The 17,362-nt window shown below is 47.0% G+C and overlaps 2 protein-coding genes across 3 annotated transcripts in view; one reads left to right on the top strand and one right to left on the bottom strand.

Annotated features, from left to right (window-relative positions):
* Positions 1-3,330: 3,330 nt before the first annotated feature.
* On the bottom strand, positions 3,331-11,711 carry LOC104830726. The gene is made up of 5 exons (XM_010565839.1): positions 11,552-11,711; positions 8,763-8,928; positions 6,529-6,666; positions 6,000-6,129; positions 3,331-3,610 (listed from the first exon to the last, which is right to left on the bottom strand). Exons 3-5 carry the CDS (start codon positions 6,629-6,631, stop codon positions 3,388-3,390), a joined length of 456 nt encoding a protein of 151 aa, XP_010564141.1. The 5' UTR covers positions 6,632-6,666; positions 8,763-8,928; positions 11,552-11,711; the 3' UTR covers positions 3,331-3,387.
* Positions 11,712-17,197: 5,486 nt separating this feature from the next.
* Positions 17,198-17,362, top strand: part of KIAA1467 (KIAA1467 ortholog) — a 21,985-nt gene continuing 21,820 nt past the window's right edge. For both annotated transcript variants that reach the window (XM_010565841.1, XM_010565842.1), the window contains exon 1: positions 17,198-17,252. In XM_010565841.1, the coding sequence (XP_010564143.1) occupies positions 17,216-17,252 (37 nt within the window). In that variant the 5' untranslated portion in view covers positions 17,198-17,215. The remainder of the gene's footprint in view (positions 17,253-17,362) is intronic.

The raw sequence follows: 17,362 nt of genomic DNA on the forward strand, positions 1-17,362 counted from the left end.
GGTAAGTGGCGGAGGGCGCCGAGGAGCGGGAAGGGGGATAAAATGCGGGAGCAGGTGGGATTCGTCGGGGGAGAGAGGAAATCTGTAGGAAATGAGATACAGGGGAGGGGGAGTGCTGACGAAAGGGGGTGATCTGCAGCACGGAGGGGCGCAGCCCTCCTGAAGCTGCCAAATCGTAACTTTTTGTGGGTTTTTTTTTTAATAAACGGAACCAAGGGGGATCACGGTTGTCTTCTAAGACAGCGCATTTAAGGCAGCGCTCCATGGCGCTGTGAATGCGGTAAGCTTTAGGTAAGGGGTAGCTCCTAGAAGCCGCTGATGATTTCTGCTCTCCCTCCGCTCACCTCTGCGTGTGTTCGCAGCCCAACCCGCCAACTCCATTTAAAACTCCGGCCAGGTCCCTTCCCAGAAATATATGTAAATGGACACAACAGGGGGCTGACAGGGCCTAGATAGCTGGATATATCTATGTGTACGGAGGACTTGGATCCTTCATGATCACAAGTGGGTTTTAGTTGTATAAGCCACGTCAAAGGCCAAGTGCCAGCTAGAGAAAGTGCCTTGCCCAGGTCGTTTAAGAAGAGGGCGGCGGAGGCAGGAATCGAATCCCAGTCCCTGGGGCAGCCGCGGATCAGAGCAGCCTCCCCAGGCAGGCGAGGCGGAGGCACCTCGAGGTGCTGCTCAGCTGGACTCCTGCCTCCCCAAACGGAAGGCAGGGGGTGCAGAAGCAGGCTGATCCATAACTGCCCTGTGCGCGTAAAGAGCAAAAAAGAAAATGATAAAAGAAATGTGCCATTAAAGCGTTTCCATCGAGAGAGAGAGGGTTGTGCAAAGGGAAAGAAGTTAAAGCAGCCGGCCACAATCGTCTGATCAAACAGGCCGTGTTCAGGTCAGGGAGCAGGGCTGGAGCCTGACACGGACTTTCACAGAGTGAATGACAGGGGCCGCTATCAGTGGTGACAAGGCCACAGATCTAGCCATTTATTAACCACTTATATTATTTGGTTTATTCACCATTATGCAAGAAACTGCAGAACTGTAATATACCTTGCATGCTGCAGCTTATTTGTTCTCTTAAAGCAAATGGTGAGTTTCTCCATTGAGCTGAGGAGTTGTGCCAAAAATAGCAACTTGCACATATCAGTGTAGGAATACATGGACTGGGTCAGACCAGAGGTCTATCTCGCCCAGTTCTGCCTCTGGCAGAAACCAGTGGTGGACATGTAGGTAAAAAGTAAAAGCATGCAGTGATCTGGTCTGGCCTCCCACCTCCAGCCATCTGTGACTGAGGGAAGGCTCATCTTTCTGTTTCAAGTAATCCTCAACTGATTTTATACAACTTCAGGTTGCTCATGTCTAAAACATGAACATGAAAAAATGACATTTTTGTTGTATTCTTCATCCAGATAGGCCAAACTGACCAGCAGTCCCTACAGCCCCAAGCAAAGTGTGTAAATCATGCCGTGGAGGGACCAGCAGTCTGTGCAAGCATGCAGCTGATGCTAGAGCACAGCCTAGTAGCTCTGAATGCAGAATAACAAGGCGGGGGAGGGGGCTTTCTCTCCTCTTATTCCTTGTAATTTAAGTAAATATATTCTGGGATCAAAATACACTACATTTCCTGAGAAATTATGATGACAACTTCACCAAAGGCACAACTGTATCCTTTTATCAGCCTTTTCACAGGCTTGATTTTTCACTTGTCTAGCTAAGCTGTGTTTCAAATTCCCAAGCAAAAACCAAGGAAAGCCCTTCCAAGTTAGAGTTTTCTTATTTTCTGAAAACCTGAACTCAGAGAATTTACATACGGGAAATATTTATCAGATTGTCTGATATACTCCTCATACACCACCCCCACCCCCCACTCAACTCCCCAGTCGCAGCCAAAATACTACTTCTGGTTCATTCTGAAAGATTTCCTATGAAACTAGTTTTTCCCCTTTCCCTCTGGAGGTCATTGTAGTGTCACTGAACTTCTTTCCATAAACTCAGGCCTTGGGAATCCTTAAATAGCTAGTCTGCATCATCACTGTTTATGACTGGAGAGTGTTTGCAAAACAACTGTCATGCCAGCCTCCTCCACAACCATTTAGACATAATGCATTTTTTATTTTTGTTCTCATAAATTGCTTCATCCAGACCTTTAAAAAAACAGTTTATTTTCCTCTCTGACTCTTCTGCCTATGTTTCAACAGGTTTTAGGTATGCAGTTGGCTGCAACGCTGGATGGGAATCTCTGTGTTGGATTTACCTTTAGAGACTTGAAGGGCACGCCCAGTCTGTCCTCTGCTTAGTGCATAATTTGATTTCTGCACTGGTTTTTGTCACCAATTTTATTGTCAGGAAGCCACAGGCAAAGACAAGCTGAAGGCAGAGTATTCTGGGTACTCCCTGAGGCACTGAAGTCCTTGGGGTGGGTAGTTGTTCTTTTTCTACAGATCCTAATTGTGCTAAAGGATGTTGGGAAATGTCTGCAGGTCAGTGCTTGCATGTGGAGAAGATACTCTGCAAGTTAGACACCAATTGAATTATTACCTGTGATTTTGGGGACTGGACTGTCTCTGAAGCTATTTTGGAAAATCCTTCTAGACACCTATCTATGCCATTAGGTATCTAAATAGTTTTGAAAAACATCCCCTGGTTTCCAAGGGTCTTGGCAGAAGTCAATGCGATGTCCTTCCAAATGCTGGAAATTCTGAACATATCTGCTGAATAACAAGGTTCTGAGTGCCCAGTTCCAGGTAGCTAAAAAAAAAAAAAGCTCTTTGCAGAAGGTAAGTGTTCAGATTTGGTCCCTAGAATCTGACACATCTTCAGTCTTGAAACATGATGCACAGACTAAAGTTATCCAACCCTACCCACCCTCTGGACATGTGAACGGGGTGTTCTTTGCACTCATGGAGAATAGGTTAAGGCTGTATTTTAAAACACAGCTTCCCCTCCCCTCCCTGCCAGGCTGGAAGTGCCAAGCACTAATCTATCTTTCTGCATTCATCAGGCGTTCAGCACTTTTGAATATCAAATTCCCCAGCTGTTTCAGATGGAGTGCTGTAAAAATAGGACAGAGAGAACATTCACCTGATCTTTATAGAAAAAGCTTCCTCTGGTAAGCAGAAAGAATGACTGTATAGCCTAAAGGTATTCACACTCAAGTAGACTGAGCTTGTCAACTCATTTTGCTTGGGACACAAAACAGCCATTGAAGAACAGGGTCAGATTTCACCTACTGACCTAGGTTTGAAAGGCAGCAACAAAATGCAGAAGTTCTGGTCTCCTTAGTAAAGCTGACTTGTATATGCTTTACTTTATTCTCTCTAGCAGCATCCCACTGAGAAAGGCTTAAGCAGATGAAAAAAATAAAGCTTTCCCTTTTTTCCTGATAGAGAGTTAACTCCTCTGAGGTCTCCTGCGAGCATACAACCTTCTCCTATGCATTGGAAGTCTCCGCAGCTGAGTACTTCCACGCTTCTGGCTCCGCAGAGCATTCAATCGGATGGGAAGGATGGTTTTGTTGATGACATTGAGGCGTTCGTTCAGTTCTTCTAGCCTTTTCCTTATCGACTGGACTTGCCTCACGAGATTGTCCACAGCTGCGGAGACAGGGCGGAGACTACAGAGAGAATAATACAGCAGAATAACTCAGAGTGGGAAGTGTTCCTGAGCATGCAAAATAATTTACCATGGCCTTGTGTTTCTTGGTGGGTAAGGGCCCTTTTTGATGAAAGATTTGCAAGCAACCGTCGAAAGATGCTTCCCAAGCTACCCTGCCCCTTGGGTGGTGGGAATTCATCTGAGATGCCCCCATCTGAACCCAGGGAACCACAAGCTTCAGGACCAGCATGGGCAACACGGTCTTTCCATTGCCACCAAAGCACAGCTGGCTCGGTACCAAATGACAGCTGCTTTATGAGCTCCCAGAAGCACTTCACAGCACTCCTGCTTTCGGGGGGGGAGATGAAAACCATCCTGCTTGGCTGGAACCGGCAGGGGTAGAGAAGAAGAGAGCAGCAACGCGCGGGATCGCCTCGGAGGACATCCCAGCGAAGGGCAGGCTGCTGCGTGCCGTGGCGCGGCTGTGGTGGCGCAGCCCCAGCGTGGCTCCGGGCTGGAGCTCTGCCTGAGCTGAGTGAGGGGGGAGCCGGGTTTTACACCAGGATTTGGCAAGGTGAGGGCTGCACCGATGCACCAGTGTGCCTGGGGGTAACCCTGTCCCTTCCCTTGGAGGGCCATCTCTCAGTCACCCTTTGGGTGTTACAAAGCGCTGATGCTCATTCTAATCTCACCTGATATTAATTAGTATTAATTAGCCTTGCTGCTAACCAGGAGCAGACACGGAGGTTGGGCCAATGATTCCCATGGATTACTGTCAGTCCTCAATCTTTCCAATGGACCAGCCTGTGTCCTTGCCAGCAAACTCTTAATTCAAAGCCCTATGCAGGAAATATGGCTGAATAGTCTCATTACATCTCCCTGGGCTAAAGTCAGAGCTTTCCAAACACATGACTTAACGTCAGCCCTGATAATCTTAGGCACCAATGAATTTCAGCACTGGTAGTGCGAAAGTTGTGATGAATTCTGTGCTAATAACAACAGCCACCATGCAGCCAGGGAGAAATCCACTTGATGCCAAAGGCCAACATATAATCTATCAATCAACTATATCCTCCTGAAACCCTAATTTGTACAAAAATTGTGTGACCTTCTGACTAGTGCCATTTTATTTTTCTAGCCTCTCCTCTTCAAGTGGTTCAATGCATAGCAGTTGCAGACAGATTATTTTTTTCTTTTTCCTAAAGAGAAAGCTGAGTTGTGGAAGAGAACACCTTGCTTTCCAAACAATCCTGATTTAAGTGATATTAGGTTTCTAGTAATTCTGAGTATTCCCTTCTCTCTCTTTCATTGCCTTTCCCACTCTGTTTCTGGAAATACGAGATTGAAGTAAATTTTGTGAGTGTGCTCAATTGTTAGTATTTCCTGCAGTGCAAAGGGGGACATATGATGACATGAACTAGTGAATAGCTTTCTCAGAGCTGGGCGTTAGAGACTGAAATAAAAAACATCACAGGCCAAATCAGCTGCTTCTCCCTGCCCTGTGGCCAAGTCCATGTGTGGATTTGTTGCACAATTCATTTTTCCAGCCTGTTCTCACAGGAGTGAGGTGCCAAGGACAGCCTATATTTTCTTTAGGGTAATTCTTACAACACAGTCATGGCTATTGAGAATGTTTCATAATAAATAGTGTCCCAGTTTCAGCTGGGATAGAGTTAATTTTCTTCTTAGTAGCTGGTACAGTGTGTTTTGGATTTAGTGTGAGAATAATGTTGGTAACACACTGATGTTTTAGTTGTTGCTAAGTAGCGCTTATCCTAACTCGAGGATTTTTCCTATGCTCTGCCAGCAAGCAGGGGCACAAGAAGCTGCAAGGGAACATGGCCAGGACAGCTGACCCAAACTAGCCAAAAGGATATTCCATACCATAGGATGTCATGCTCAGTATATAAACTGGGGGGAGTTGGCCAGGAGGGGCAGATCGCTGCTCAGGCATCCATCAGCAGGTGGTGAGCAACTGCATTGTGCATCACTTGTCTTTTCTTGGGTCTAATTTCTCTTTTTGTTGTTGTTATATTCCCTTTCATTACAATTATTATTATTATATTTTATTAGTATTATATTTTATTTTACTTTAGCTATTAAACCATTCTCAACTCAGGAGTTTGGGGTTGTTTTTTTTTATTGTCCTCCCTATCCCACTGGGGGCGGAGGAGTAAGCGAGCAGCTGCGTGATGCTTAGTTGCTGGCTGGGGTTAAACCACGACAATAGTCAGCAGAGTATTCAGCTCACTAGAGTAATCAGAGCTGCTAGCACAACAGATACCAAGACAGCGGGATTCATCTCCCCACAGCTGAGCAATCTGAAAGTTCATCTTAAAGAAGATGAATCCCTCAAGAAAAGACACCCAGGAGAGGACTGAATCCCACCTCCAGATGAAGGGAATTACCTGGAGAAATCAGGCAGTAAAGCGTTTGGGTTGTTCAGCAGGGTGTGCTTCATCTGCCAGAAGATGCCGTTTCCCCATTTCTCAAGGGTTTGAGTAATGCTGTTAATGCCTTCTATGTTGACCTTGTCAGCTAGGTTAGCAGAACATCCATGAAAGAGAGGAAAATAAATGTGATAGAACAAGAAAACATAAACCAGTAGTCTTAGTTTGATTCCACTCCCCTTCACTTGAACAGAGTTGCAATGAAATGCCAAATATTAAACATTTGGAGGATCTAAATTAAAAAGCAGATAACCCTCCCTCACTGCACTGTAATTCTCTGCCTCCAGGTGCCTAAGTTTTCTGCTGCCACTGGGTACCTCAGATGATTATTTCTAAAACCATTTTTCTCTCCAGGAATCTGAGCAGCTACCCCGGAATCAAGAAAGAGCACTCATGAATGAGCACTGTGTGTCTCACTCCAAGGACAAAATAAGTGAATCTTCAGCTCTGAGTCACTGAACGCTGACCCACCACCACCACCTCTTACCGCCTTCTCTGTAGTTCCATTTCTGATGCTGGTCCAGAAAGTCGTCCTGGGATTTACTGCAGGGCAAGAGGATGAAGAAGAGGAGAAGAGGAAGAGTCACCATGATGGGTGGTCATAGGATCTTGACTTCCCCCTGCTCTGTGGAGACAAAAAAATCTTGCTAACTGCTTTATTTCTCTCTTTCCTCTCTCTCTCCACCTCCCACCTGTCACCCCAACACCAAATTTCTCTCTGATGATGTATTTCTTTAAAATGTTCAAGTTGCTCAGCCTAGCTTTTACAGAAGCACAGGGACTTTTTCACAGGTACAAGCCTCCTTACTTTTTTCAAGCCATTGAGTAGTACAGAGATGCTTCATCAACTGGCAGCAGCTAGGAAAGTAGCTTTGCTTCATAGGTAGCCGTGTTGGGGTAGCACCTTATAGCTATAAATGTTGTATCAATGTCAGGAGGAGGTACTATGAGGTACGGAAATAGCTGCATCCCCACTTTGCAATGAGGGAAAGCAAGGTGCAAACCAGTAAAGCAATTTATCAAGGATTTAATAAGGGCCAGAATAAAAACCTGTTCTTTTTTATCTGATCCACTAACCAGTGGCAATAACTGAGATGCTGCCCAGTGATGGAGCCTCAAAGGCAACTCCACCCCCCCTGTACTATCTCCACTTTGCCCTGGTGTCAGAGGGTCAGGTCCTCCCGAGCAAATCTGCAGAGTAGGCAAGATGGGCATAGGAACTGATGTGAGCATTTACCTAAGTTTGTTGTCTTCTTTTGAGTTTACCATCACTCCCAAGCCAATGGAAGTCAACTCAGACCTACAGGCCCATCTGGACAAGTACCATCTCTAAATGTAAGAGGATAGATCAGTCTCTCCACAGCTTACTCAGGCTAATTTGTTATTCTGTCTTAATTAAGCAGTCCCTCAGTGTTGAATCTGATATTTTTATTTTTTTTTAAATGTCATGAACAGCTGTTCTGGTAGAAACTGGCTGGAAATACCAATTATGCACATATTGCACATAGCAAATGGAAAAAATGCATTGCCAGGTTCATGGGTTTTAGTGATGATTTCAGTCATCTGTAGTCACAGTGATGGAGGGGCTCATGTGAGAAGTAGGCATATTCAGAAATTCCAAATTATTCCCCTGTTCAGGTACATGCATCAAAAGGCTAAGACTTCACTGCAAAATATGAGGACATTAAACTGCTTTTTGAATATCATATAACCCTCATCTCCTAACCATCTGGGAAGAATTCAGCCACCTCAAAACCTACTAGGAGCTGTAGCAGATAAAGCAGTACATAAATAAATCCTTTTACTTTGTGCCTTTCTTACATTCAATCACTAGTGTATTTTAATTGCAACTCCATTTATTTTTCTTTCTATTTAAAATAGCAGTATGAATATAGCCATACTGATGGAAAATGTCATGCTACTTTAAAAATATTATTTTCCACCTGTCAGGATGTATTTTGTACTCAGTATTCTTCTTCTAATTACAGTATTCATTTAAAGGAAAAAAATAAATTACCTTCTTCCTATCTCGCACATACATACACCTCTTCCCCTCAACTGCGAGCTGCCAAAATGAAGATCTCTTAGAAGGTTTGATGATATCACCAAGGCACATAATGAAAAGGTCTTTGTGGACCTTCTTGAAACTATTTGCATTGACACGACAGCTCCTCTGACTCTGCTTTTCCAGATAAATACTCCAGCCTTTAGACCTTCTTTTTTTTTCTCTTTCTTTTGATGACTATGCACTGCACATGCCTTTTTAATCTTCCCTGATTGGAAAGGACTTACCAGACGCCAACATCTCTAATTGCAAATGATTTGAAAATGCTGCCAACGTCAAGGAGGCAGTGTGGCTTCCCAGCTCATTTTAAAACTTCCCGAAGAGACTGTCCATTCCTCACCCTTTCCACCTCCCACCTGTTTCAATACCCCAGGGCTGGGATACTTTGATCTTTCTGTATTTTTGAAATACAGGTGATAAATTCCACCTACATCTGATACTGAAAATTCAGCCTACTTGATCTCAAACTTGTTAAAACATCAGGTGTCCAAATGAATTATGAAAGACCCACATGCTCTATTTGCAGGGCCCTTCACGGACCAGTTTCTTTGTAGCTTTGCTCCCTGCATTCCTGAGGGCCTACTGTAACTTATTATCATAGTAAACATCAGGTTATAATCATCTTTGAAACAGATTCCCACATCTCAGACACTTACACAGAAATTGAGCAATCTTCCCTCTCTTAGGTGGATTTGTAGAAGGCAAATGGATATTCACTAACAAGGTTTCTAGCAGAAAAAGTCTTCAGGGTCATCTGTAATGGGAACCAGATCCCAAGACAAATATGTCTTCAGATCCATTGCAGTGTTGCACGGGCAAATACTGTCAGGGTAGAACACCGATTGACAAGCAGGGAAAACTCTCTTACAGCCTTGGATGAAAGCTCTTCCCTAAATCCAGAGACTAACAATAACAACATAGTAGCTTTGCTATTGTTACTAGTAATTACAATAATACGGCATGCTTTCTGTCAGAAAATTACATCATATTCTGCCCCTGGAGCAGGGTAGGCTCAGTGATTCACCGGACGGTCCCTTCATCTGCAAACAGTGAAGACAGACATATTCGTCTCATTATCACACAGTATTTTTTTCTGCTTTTAACCTCTCAGTTCCTCACTCTGACAGGATAAAAGAGCTCTGCTAGCTCAACCCCCCGAGCACAGCCCCGCGGGGACTGGCAGTTGTGCCGTCCAAGCCCGAATCCCTGCCCCAAAGCGGAGGAGCGCTGCCAGGATCGGAACTCCCCTCCCTGTCCCTCTCCCGCTCACCCTTTCTGTTTCTTGCTGCTCCAGTGTACTCCATGGCCAGCGCTCATCCCTCCCTACACCCAGCGGCAGCGGGCAATGCCCACAGGGCACTGAGGTTTCTGCGGTACCTGCCCCAAACTTCGACACACTGAGGCCAAGCGTGGTGGTGACTGAAGGTCACTCCTGCGCCCGGGTTGTGCTGCCTGCTGGGATACGGGGGAATCGCCTAGGTTATCCTCTCCTGGTCCCAAACACAGCTTCGTTTCAGAGAGCCCTGTCTCCCCTGAAGCCTGAGGAGAACACACTGACCCTATTGCAGACACGTGAGTTGTCGCATTACGATTCAGAGCTGGCCTGTCCCTCGTCTATCACGAGGGCTTGAAACCCTTCCCTGCACTTCTGACTGCTCTAAACACATACGCTCTCCCGATGCTGTGCATGAGCATCCCGGTGTGTTAACTCAAGCCCATACACACTCTGAGAGGAGGATTTTGTTGATTAGAGTTAGCATCTGCTGTAATGATAACCAAGATGAAGGATTTTTTTTGCCGCAATATCGGACTGCAAGTGAATTAGCTTTTTGGTTTCCATTTGAGACCCGTTCCCCTCAGTTTTCCCAAGTTCCTTTTGAGCTACTTTCAAACTAAAGCTGAAGAGTGATACTGGGATTTGAGTTATTTGCAGAGAAATAAAACACACTTTTAAATGATTCAGGGAGTTTGATCTCAGGTAAATCATAAATACATAAAATGTAGCTCTCACTCCAATGGTAATGGATATTTAAACATCAAAGTAAGTTTAAGATTCTCAGTTTTGCAAAGGATCTCAATAGATAATAAAGGTATTTTTGCAGGCTCTTGGAATTTCTCTATCTTTATTTCCATATGCAATATTTTAAGAATATTTTAAGGTTACGTTACTTCCACACACCTAACTAAAATGTTCTGTTTTATGAATAAAGTCAAAGAAGGTTTAGGTGCTATGAACCAAACAGCTTCACATTAGAAGAACATATAGTAGCTGCACACAATTTCTCAGTTAATGACAGTTCTGCCAGAGCTCCCAGGCTGGGATCCTGAAAAGACTCAGCTTTTAGAGGAGAAAGCTGCCAAGACTGCAAGTCCAGAGCAATCAAAGAATTTGCCAGCTCTACTTGCAAAGCGGATGGCATTTGTTAGCTCTCCAAGCAAAAAAAATCAGGGTAATATAAACATTAGCATATGCTTGTAGTATTATGTAATGGTGGAAAGATCAAGAAAAATGCCAAAAGCGATTTAAAAAATTGGATCCTACAATATTAACCCAGCCACAGTGGTACAGCTAGAATATCACCTGTTTCAAAAGTCCCTGTTAAAATTCCATTCTAATGTGTTATTCTTTGGTTTATATGTGTGTGGGTATAATGCCGTATGTTGGTACATGTGCACACCCAGCTTTGGGTTATGTAGGAATAACAGTATCTTGACTTTTTAAGGTGTGGCAACATATTTGAGTTAAATAGTGCTTTTGCATATCATTAAGAGTTACACTGCTCATTTTCTACCTGGAAGTTGTGTGACAGCAAAGAGCACCTGAATCCCTCAAATAGCCTGACCATCCTGCTAAACAAAGGGATCTGATTGACAGCCCTGATGACGGACAGCTAGGGTGATGCTGTTGCCAGCAGGCAGGCATACTGATGCTAAAGAAATTTAAAAAAGCTGTCCAGGTGTAAAGCACACATCTACTACAAATCACAACATTAGTAAAGTACTGTTGGTTTTGAGGAGGTAATATACAGCTTTTGCCTCTACTCCAGGTGTACCTGCTTTTTCAAGATATGTCTTATCTCCATCTCTGTCTCATTTAGAGCTTGTTGCTCCCTCTTAAGTTTCCTCTCTCTCCCTGGATAGGCATCCACAGACCTTGCCCTCTCCATGTCTGCCTGTCTGGCTGCCTCTAAGGATTTGCTCACTCCTCCTTTCTCCCTCCTTCTTTTACCCTGCACACCCGTTGTCTGGAAATGTAGGTAGCAATCCTCCAACCTCCAAGTTGATGCCAGCCAACATGTTCCCTCCTCTCCTGGCACTTCCCACAGGTGCCTTTAGAGTCCCTCAGCACAACAAGCTCTTTCCGAGGTGCATGGATGTGTCTCCTCCAGAGGAAGAAACAAAACCTTCCTGGGAAAGAAGGCAGAGAATTGCATACAAGCGTTACCTGTGCTCTTGAGGCCAGTCCTTCTGTGACGAGGCTTCCAAATCTCTGCCTCCCTGCTCCTCTTCTCCTCACCACCCCCTCCGCATTTCAGCTTGCAATGAGTGACGTGTCCCTCTTCATTTCCCCGCTTTCCACGTTTCCACAGTCTTTCCATGGAGCCTCCTCCAGCTGTACCTCTCCTACCCCTCCCTCCCACTCCTGCAAGCAAGCCATCTCCCCCCACAGATGGGAGCCTTATGGGGAGGAAAGCCTGGGTGATGGAGCCCCTCTCGAAAGCAGCTCCGTCTGCGAGGACACCCGTATATCTTTGCCCTCGGTTCTTTTGGGCAGCTCTCAACCGCTGGCTCTCCGGCACAGCTGTACAACTTCTCTTACTAGTCACAGTTTCCACTATGCAGCGCTTCTCTCTGGCTGCTTGAACCCTCCGGCCATCCAGCCATGAATTTGTTCACTGCGTTGTTCCTGCCTTTTAACAAACATGCCAATTAATTCCCTGCTGATTAGTTCATTCCTGATGCACCCTGCCAAATCTATTTCTGGTGGAATAAACAAGGAGAGATGAATCGGCGGCAGTGTTGTTATTTTTTTTTCCCCTGCCCCCCTCCCCCAGGTCTGTGCCTGCCAAATCAAACAGGCTCAGGTCTGGTCAGTGCTCGATACAGAGATTTCTGAAGAAACGCTAGGTGTTAAAGTGACGATTTTTGTGAAGCGGGAGGTGGGCCCCCGACTCTGGTCCCATGTCCATGTCAGACTGATATTTTGCTGTGATCTGAGAGGATGTGCAGCTGCCACAGCCCGAAGCTGCACGATTGCTGCGCACCCAGGCTCATGACTAGACCCATGGCACTGCTTGCGAGTGCCTTGGCCAAATCTGCATTCTTCCTGATATTACTTCTCCGGTATCAGCTGGCAGCAACACCCTCTCTGTTTCCTGACCAGCCTATTCTTATTTAACTCCATTTTCCACAGCCAAGACGTCTGCACTCAGCAGTGAGAAAAAAGATGCTTTTCTCACAGGGCAAAGGACTGTCCAGCCACTCAGAATAAAAGCAAACACCCAGAAGTAAGGAGCCAGAGGATATGTGCAAGTGTTGCAGACAGAGAAAGCAGTTACAAACACAGCATTATGTTCGCAACAGAGTGATGCTGGTTTACCCCAGGTGAGGAGCTGATGGGGAAGAAAGCTGAGTGCCATCCTTCTAAGCACATAAACATCAGCCAGCACTATTCTTTAGTCAGCCACTTAAATCCACTCAAGAGAGAGGTCCAACCGGGACCACGCTTGGGGGTATCTGCTTCTCTGATGCCAGAAGCATGTGGTTTTGGCTGCTCCTGTTCCCCCAGTTCCGCTGGCTCTGTGGCAGGGAAATTTCTGAGAAGACTGCCTTGTTTATGGAGTCTTGCCACTAAAACAGCAGGACACTCATTTGCAAAGTTATAAAACACCAGTTTTCAAAAGCAGCCCACAATATACAGGCTTAACACAGACCAGCCTCCAGAGGAACAGGAAACCTATTTTTTCAGGGCTCAAACAAGCAAACAAAATGCCCAGGCAACAGGCAAATAACCCAAACAATCATCTGCCTCCAGCTGTTCCCCGCTCAGCACGCAGCAAACACAATCCTGTTATGCTGCCATTGCAACTCCCTGTGAAGAGGAAACAAGCTGCTGGCGGTCAGCGTGGGATGGGGATGCTGGATGGAGGAACGCTCCAAGCAAGAACCAACCTCTCTATGGCATGGCGCAGAGACACCAGCTAAGCGAACGTGATGGCGGAACCCACACAGGCATGGCAACACACTCCCGAAACCCCGGTCCAAATCCAACCTGTGCTGGTGAAGGGTCGCAGTGTGTGCCCAATGTCCTGGTCTTGTGCTGGCGGCATGCAACCTGAGCACAGCTCTCATCAGGCAGGAGTGTGTATCACAGAAATTCCCCATTCCCTGTGCCTCCTCAGGGATTAGCAGGGGAGGTAGGACAGGAGGGAGCTGTAGCACTTCCCTTCCCTGTCTTCTGCCCACTACCATCCACATTCAAAGTGATGTGTAAGGAGCACTGCCCAGCCCACCATCACCACCACGGCTGCATTCAGATAGGAACACCCAGTGCCCACGTGCCATCACTGTACCACACTAAGCAGAGACTGGGAACTTTAATACAACCAACTAACAAGAAACTCCCCTTTTTTTTTTGTTGCCACATCTCCGTGACTGTGTTGTAAGCAACTGCAGTGTGTTCGATCTGCTCTCCTGTGTGAGGACTGCTGCTTGCAGTCAGTTTTCTAAACTTGAGTAGCCTCAGCTTGAAGCTCGCTTGTGATATGCAAACAGGCTATTGCACATGTCTGTCTGTGGTTCTCTCAGGACACACAAGAGTTCCGAGACAGCAAAATCCCCCTGGCAAGAACAACATCTGCAGGAACATTTGTGCTAATTTTCCTGGATCCCAGTTTAGGTTGCAGCCTTTGGGCAGGTGCCAAGCTGAGGGCAAAAGGGGCTCAAACCCTCCCTGTAACCTCCTGTGCCTTGCAGGTTGGTTGTGCCCAGGGCCATACGGAATTGCAGCAGATGTGAGGGTCTCCTCAGTGCTGCCGCTGTGTCTGGCCCTAGCTGCCATATACACACTGAGCCAAAATACCCCCAGAGTGCAAAAACTGGGCACCGTGAGTGAGATGGAGTTGCAGAGGAATTCCTGACACCTCCCGGGGACCAGAGGGCAGGCTGGCGCTCAGATGTTAACAGCTGTAGGGCTGGAGACCTTCTAAAAGTCCACACATGAGCCATCAGGGATTTCAGTAAAGCTCTGAAGTGCCACAGATGCTCCTGTGCAATTATTAGGATTATCAGTCTTTGGAGCTAAGTGATTGGCAGCTGTACAAGGGGAATCACCGTACCAAAAGGGCAGCGCTTTTCACTTGTGGGACATTCAGTGTAGGCTGGTCGAGAGGCTAGTGGAAGAGAACTGAACAAACTGATTGCAAGGGAGGAGGGGCATTACACGTGGCCTGTCCCAGAAAGAAATAAACAAGGGGAAGGAGAGCAGATAGCTGCAACCTGGGTGCAGGGCTTGAGTATGTTATCCGGGATTTCTGGACAAGGCAGCTGTCCCCACATATTGTGTTCCTGCTGCTGTTCAAGGACATCGCCCCTCTCCTTTCGTGTGGAGTGACAGTGAGAAGTCACTGATAGAGGTGACACTGAAAAGGTTTCCTTATGGTGTGTCCCACCATTTTTGAGTGAAGCACGACGCCTTCTGCACTGGCCCTATTAGGTGGACCCTGAATATCACTACAATTTGTGTAGGTCAGGTGAATGTTGCGTACCCGTACAGCGACTCCAACACACCAGCATTTCGAAGGGCATGGGTCAGGTCAGAAATCAGGCATCCAGGAGGGAAAAGCAAATTGGCCTCAGGCAGGGTCTTCACCCTACACAGGACAGCAGGTGCCAGTGTGGGCAGAGAGGGCTTGCACAGACTCAACACTGATAAGGGGCTGGTGGGTGCATATTTTCATGCTTTTTGGCTTGGAACATTTTTCTAAACAACCACATTGCCAACCCAAAGGTCTCAGACTTCCAAGCTTAACCCCAAGTATCTCATTTTTCAGCATCTGGCTTTTTCAAACTGCTTTGGAAAAAATAAATAAAATGAACAGCAACATTCACATAAATGAATGATTTATTTGCAGCTTCAGTTTTATTTTCACAGCTTTTTGATTTATATTAGTACACTTGACAGGTCCAATTTATATGCAAATCAGCTTACATTCACCATGTAAAGAAGGAAAACTTCATTCCTCATGCTTTGCAAATCATTACACCCTCTGAACACTTTGCTTAGTCATATGTTCCTCAAAAGCATCAGTTTTCACCACAAATCACTTGTCCTTGCTATCCATTAGCCTCACAGAGATCTCAGGGCTTGGGGAACGAGTCATTTTTGTGCAGATGCATGAAATTAAAAGTGGGCTATGCTGTACCGCAAATGTACAAGCATTGTAAAAACTATGGGCTCTTGCAGTGTATATGTATGCCAGATGTTAGAAGATCACAAATGAGGACACCAGATTTTCCAGTTCCTGCTTCTGGCTGTTTTCTGCCATACCTTTCCTCCCAGCGCTAATTGGTGCCAGACGCATTTTCTTAGAAAGAGACGCTCTGCTGGACAGCTCTTGTCCCTGCGTATCACAGGCTTTGCTAACTGAGACTTGAAAAGGATCCAGGATCTCTCCTGTAAATATTTACATAGATACAGGGTTGTTACTGCTTTCAAATCAAAAAGTGGAGGAAGGGAAATGGCATACAGAACAGAAGGACTCTGTATTCAGAAAGACCTGGAAGGGAAAGAAAAAGAACGATTCTGATGGCTTCTCCACTTTGCCACCTGGGACTGCCCCTGCAAGTGCTAAGTGCTGTGTTCTCAGGAAGGTCCTGATCTGAAGCCTGATGACATCAATGGAAAAAATCCCCCTGGTACAAAAGGTTTTGGATCAGAACCCTTTCCCGTTTGTATCTAAAAAAAAATTCTCTTCACCAGCTAGGCCACTTGGTGTCCTTCTTCTGCTCCTTCTTTATTGTTATTGCTTAAACAGTTTCAGGGCAGTCCTGGACGGGAAAGGGCAAGTACATTATTCACAGGAACAGCGCCTGAAACAGGAGAAAGCAGCAGCAGCAGCAGCAGCAGATGCTGAACAAACATGACGTGTTCTTCAGCCAGTCGGACTCTCTTTTGATGTATTTAGCCAATACTCCTTTCTCTTCTGTGACAAAGGAGTCAGCCTTGAGAGTTCTCACACAAATCATGACTTGAAGAAATGATGGTGTTAGATGGCCTGTGCACGGGCCTGCAAATCGGGAAGCTGGAGCCTTGCGGCTTGCGGGGAGCCACAAAACGCTCCTTGCTCCACTTCCCCATCGTGGGAGAGTTCGCTTGTTCGCTTACCTCGGAAGGCTGTGCTGAAACTCAAGGACAGCTCTGGAAAATGCCCTGGCGGACTTTTGTAATTAAGCAAAAAAACCCCATTGCACGATCAAACAAAATCAACAAGTAAGATTTCTTCCAACCAAAAACTTCCCAAGAGCGAAGGCGCGTATTTATACCAAGAACGACCTAAAGGACTGGTGCTTTCTGTGTAAACCACTTAGGACAACAAGCGTATTTTTGCCTGGGTCTGCGCCCAGCACAGCCACGCAGGTTGTCGAAACCTGGGCTGTCCTCCGTGACGGGTCGCTACCACCAGCCCCCGCCGCCCCGCGGGTCTCTGCCCCCGTAAAACAACCGGGAGGAAACGAAGGGCGACGGAACGAGCGCAGCGCTCCGGTTTCGAGCGGGAACCCCAAGTTTACGCCAGGCGGGCCGCTGAAGGCGCCGCTGCCGCCCCCCACCCGCAGGCCTGCCGGCTCCAGTCAGGCACAGCCCCCCCTGGGGAGAGGCCCTCAGGGGCCCGGCGGCCCACCGAGCGGCCCTCGCCCGCGGCTCCCGGTGACAGGGACCCCCGGGGCTGCCCCTCCGCCGCCCCTCTGCCCCAGCAGAGCGAGGCCGCCGGGGCGAGCAGCGACGAGGCCCTCTGGGCCGCCGCCATGCCGAGAGGGGCCTCCCCCGCCGCAGAACTACAGTTCCCAGCAGGCAGCGGGGCGGCGCGCATGCGCAGTGCGCCTCTCCAGCATGGCGACGGTGCTGTCCCGGGCGCTGAAGCTGCCGGGTAAGGGCTGCGTACCCCCGGGAGGGAGAGACGGGCCGGGCCGGGGTCAGCCGCGTCCGGCTCCGCGTCGCCGCGGCGGTGCGGGGCGAGGCCCGGCCGGCCCTGCGGCC

This window comes from Haliaeetus leucocephalus, unplaced genomic scaffold (assembly GCF_000737465.1).
Source record: "Haliaeetus leucocephalus isolate CR32 unplaced genomic scaffold, Haliaeetus_leucocephalus-4.0 Scaffold196, whole genome shotgun sequence".
Taxonomy (NCBI): Eukaryota; Metazoa; Chordata; class Aves; order Accipitriformes; family Accipitridae; genus Haliaeetus; species Haliaeetus leucocephalus.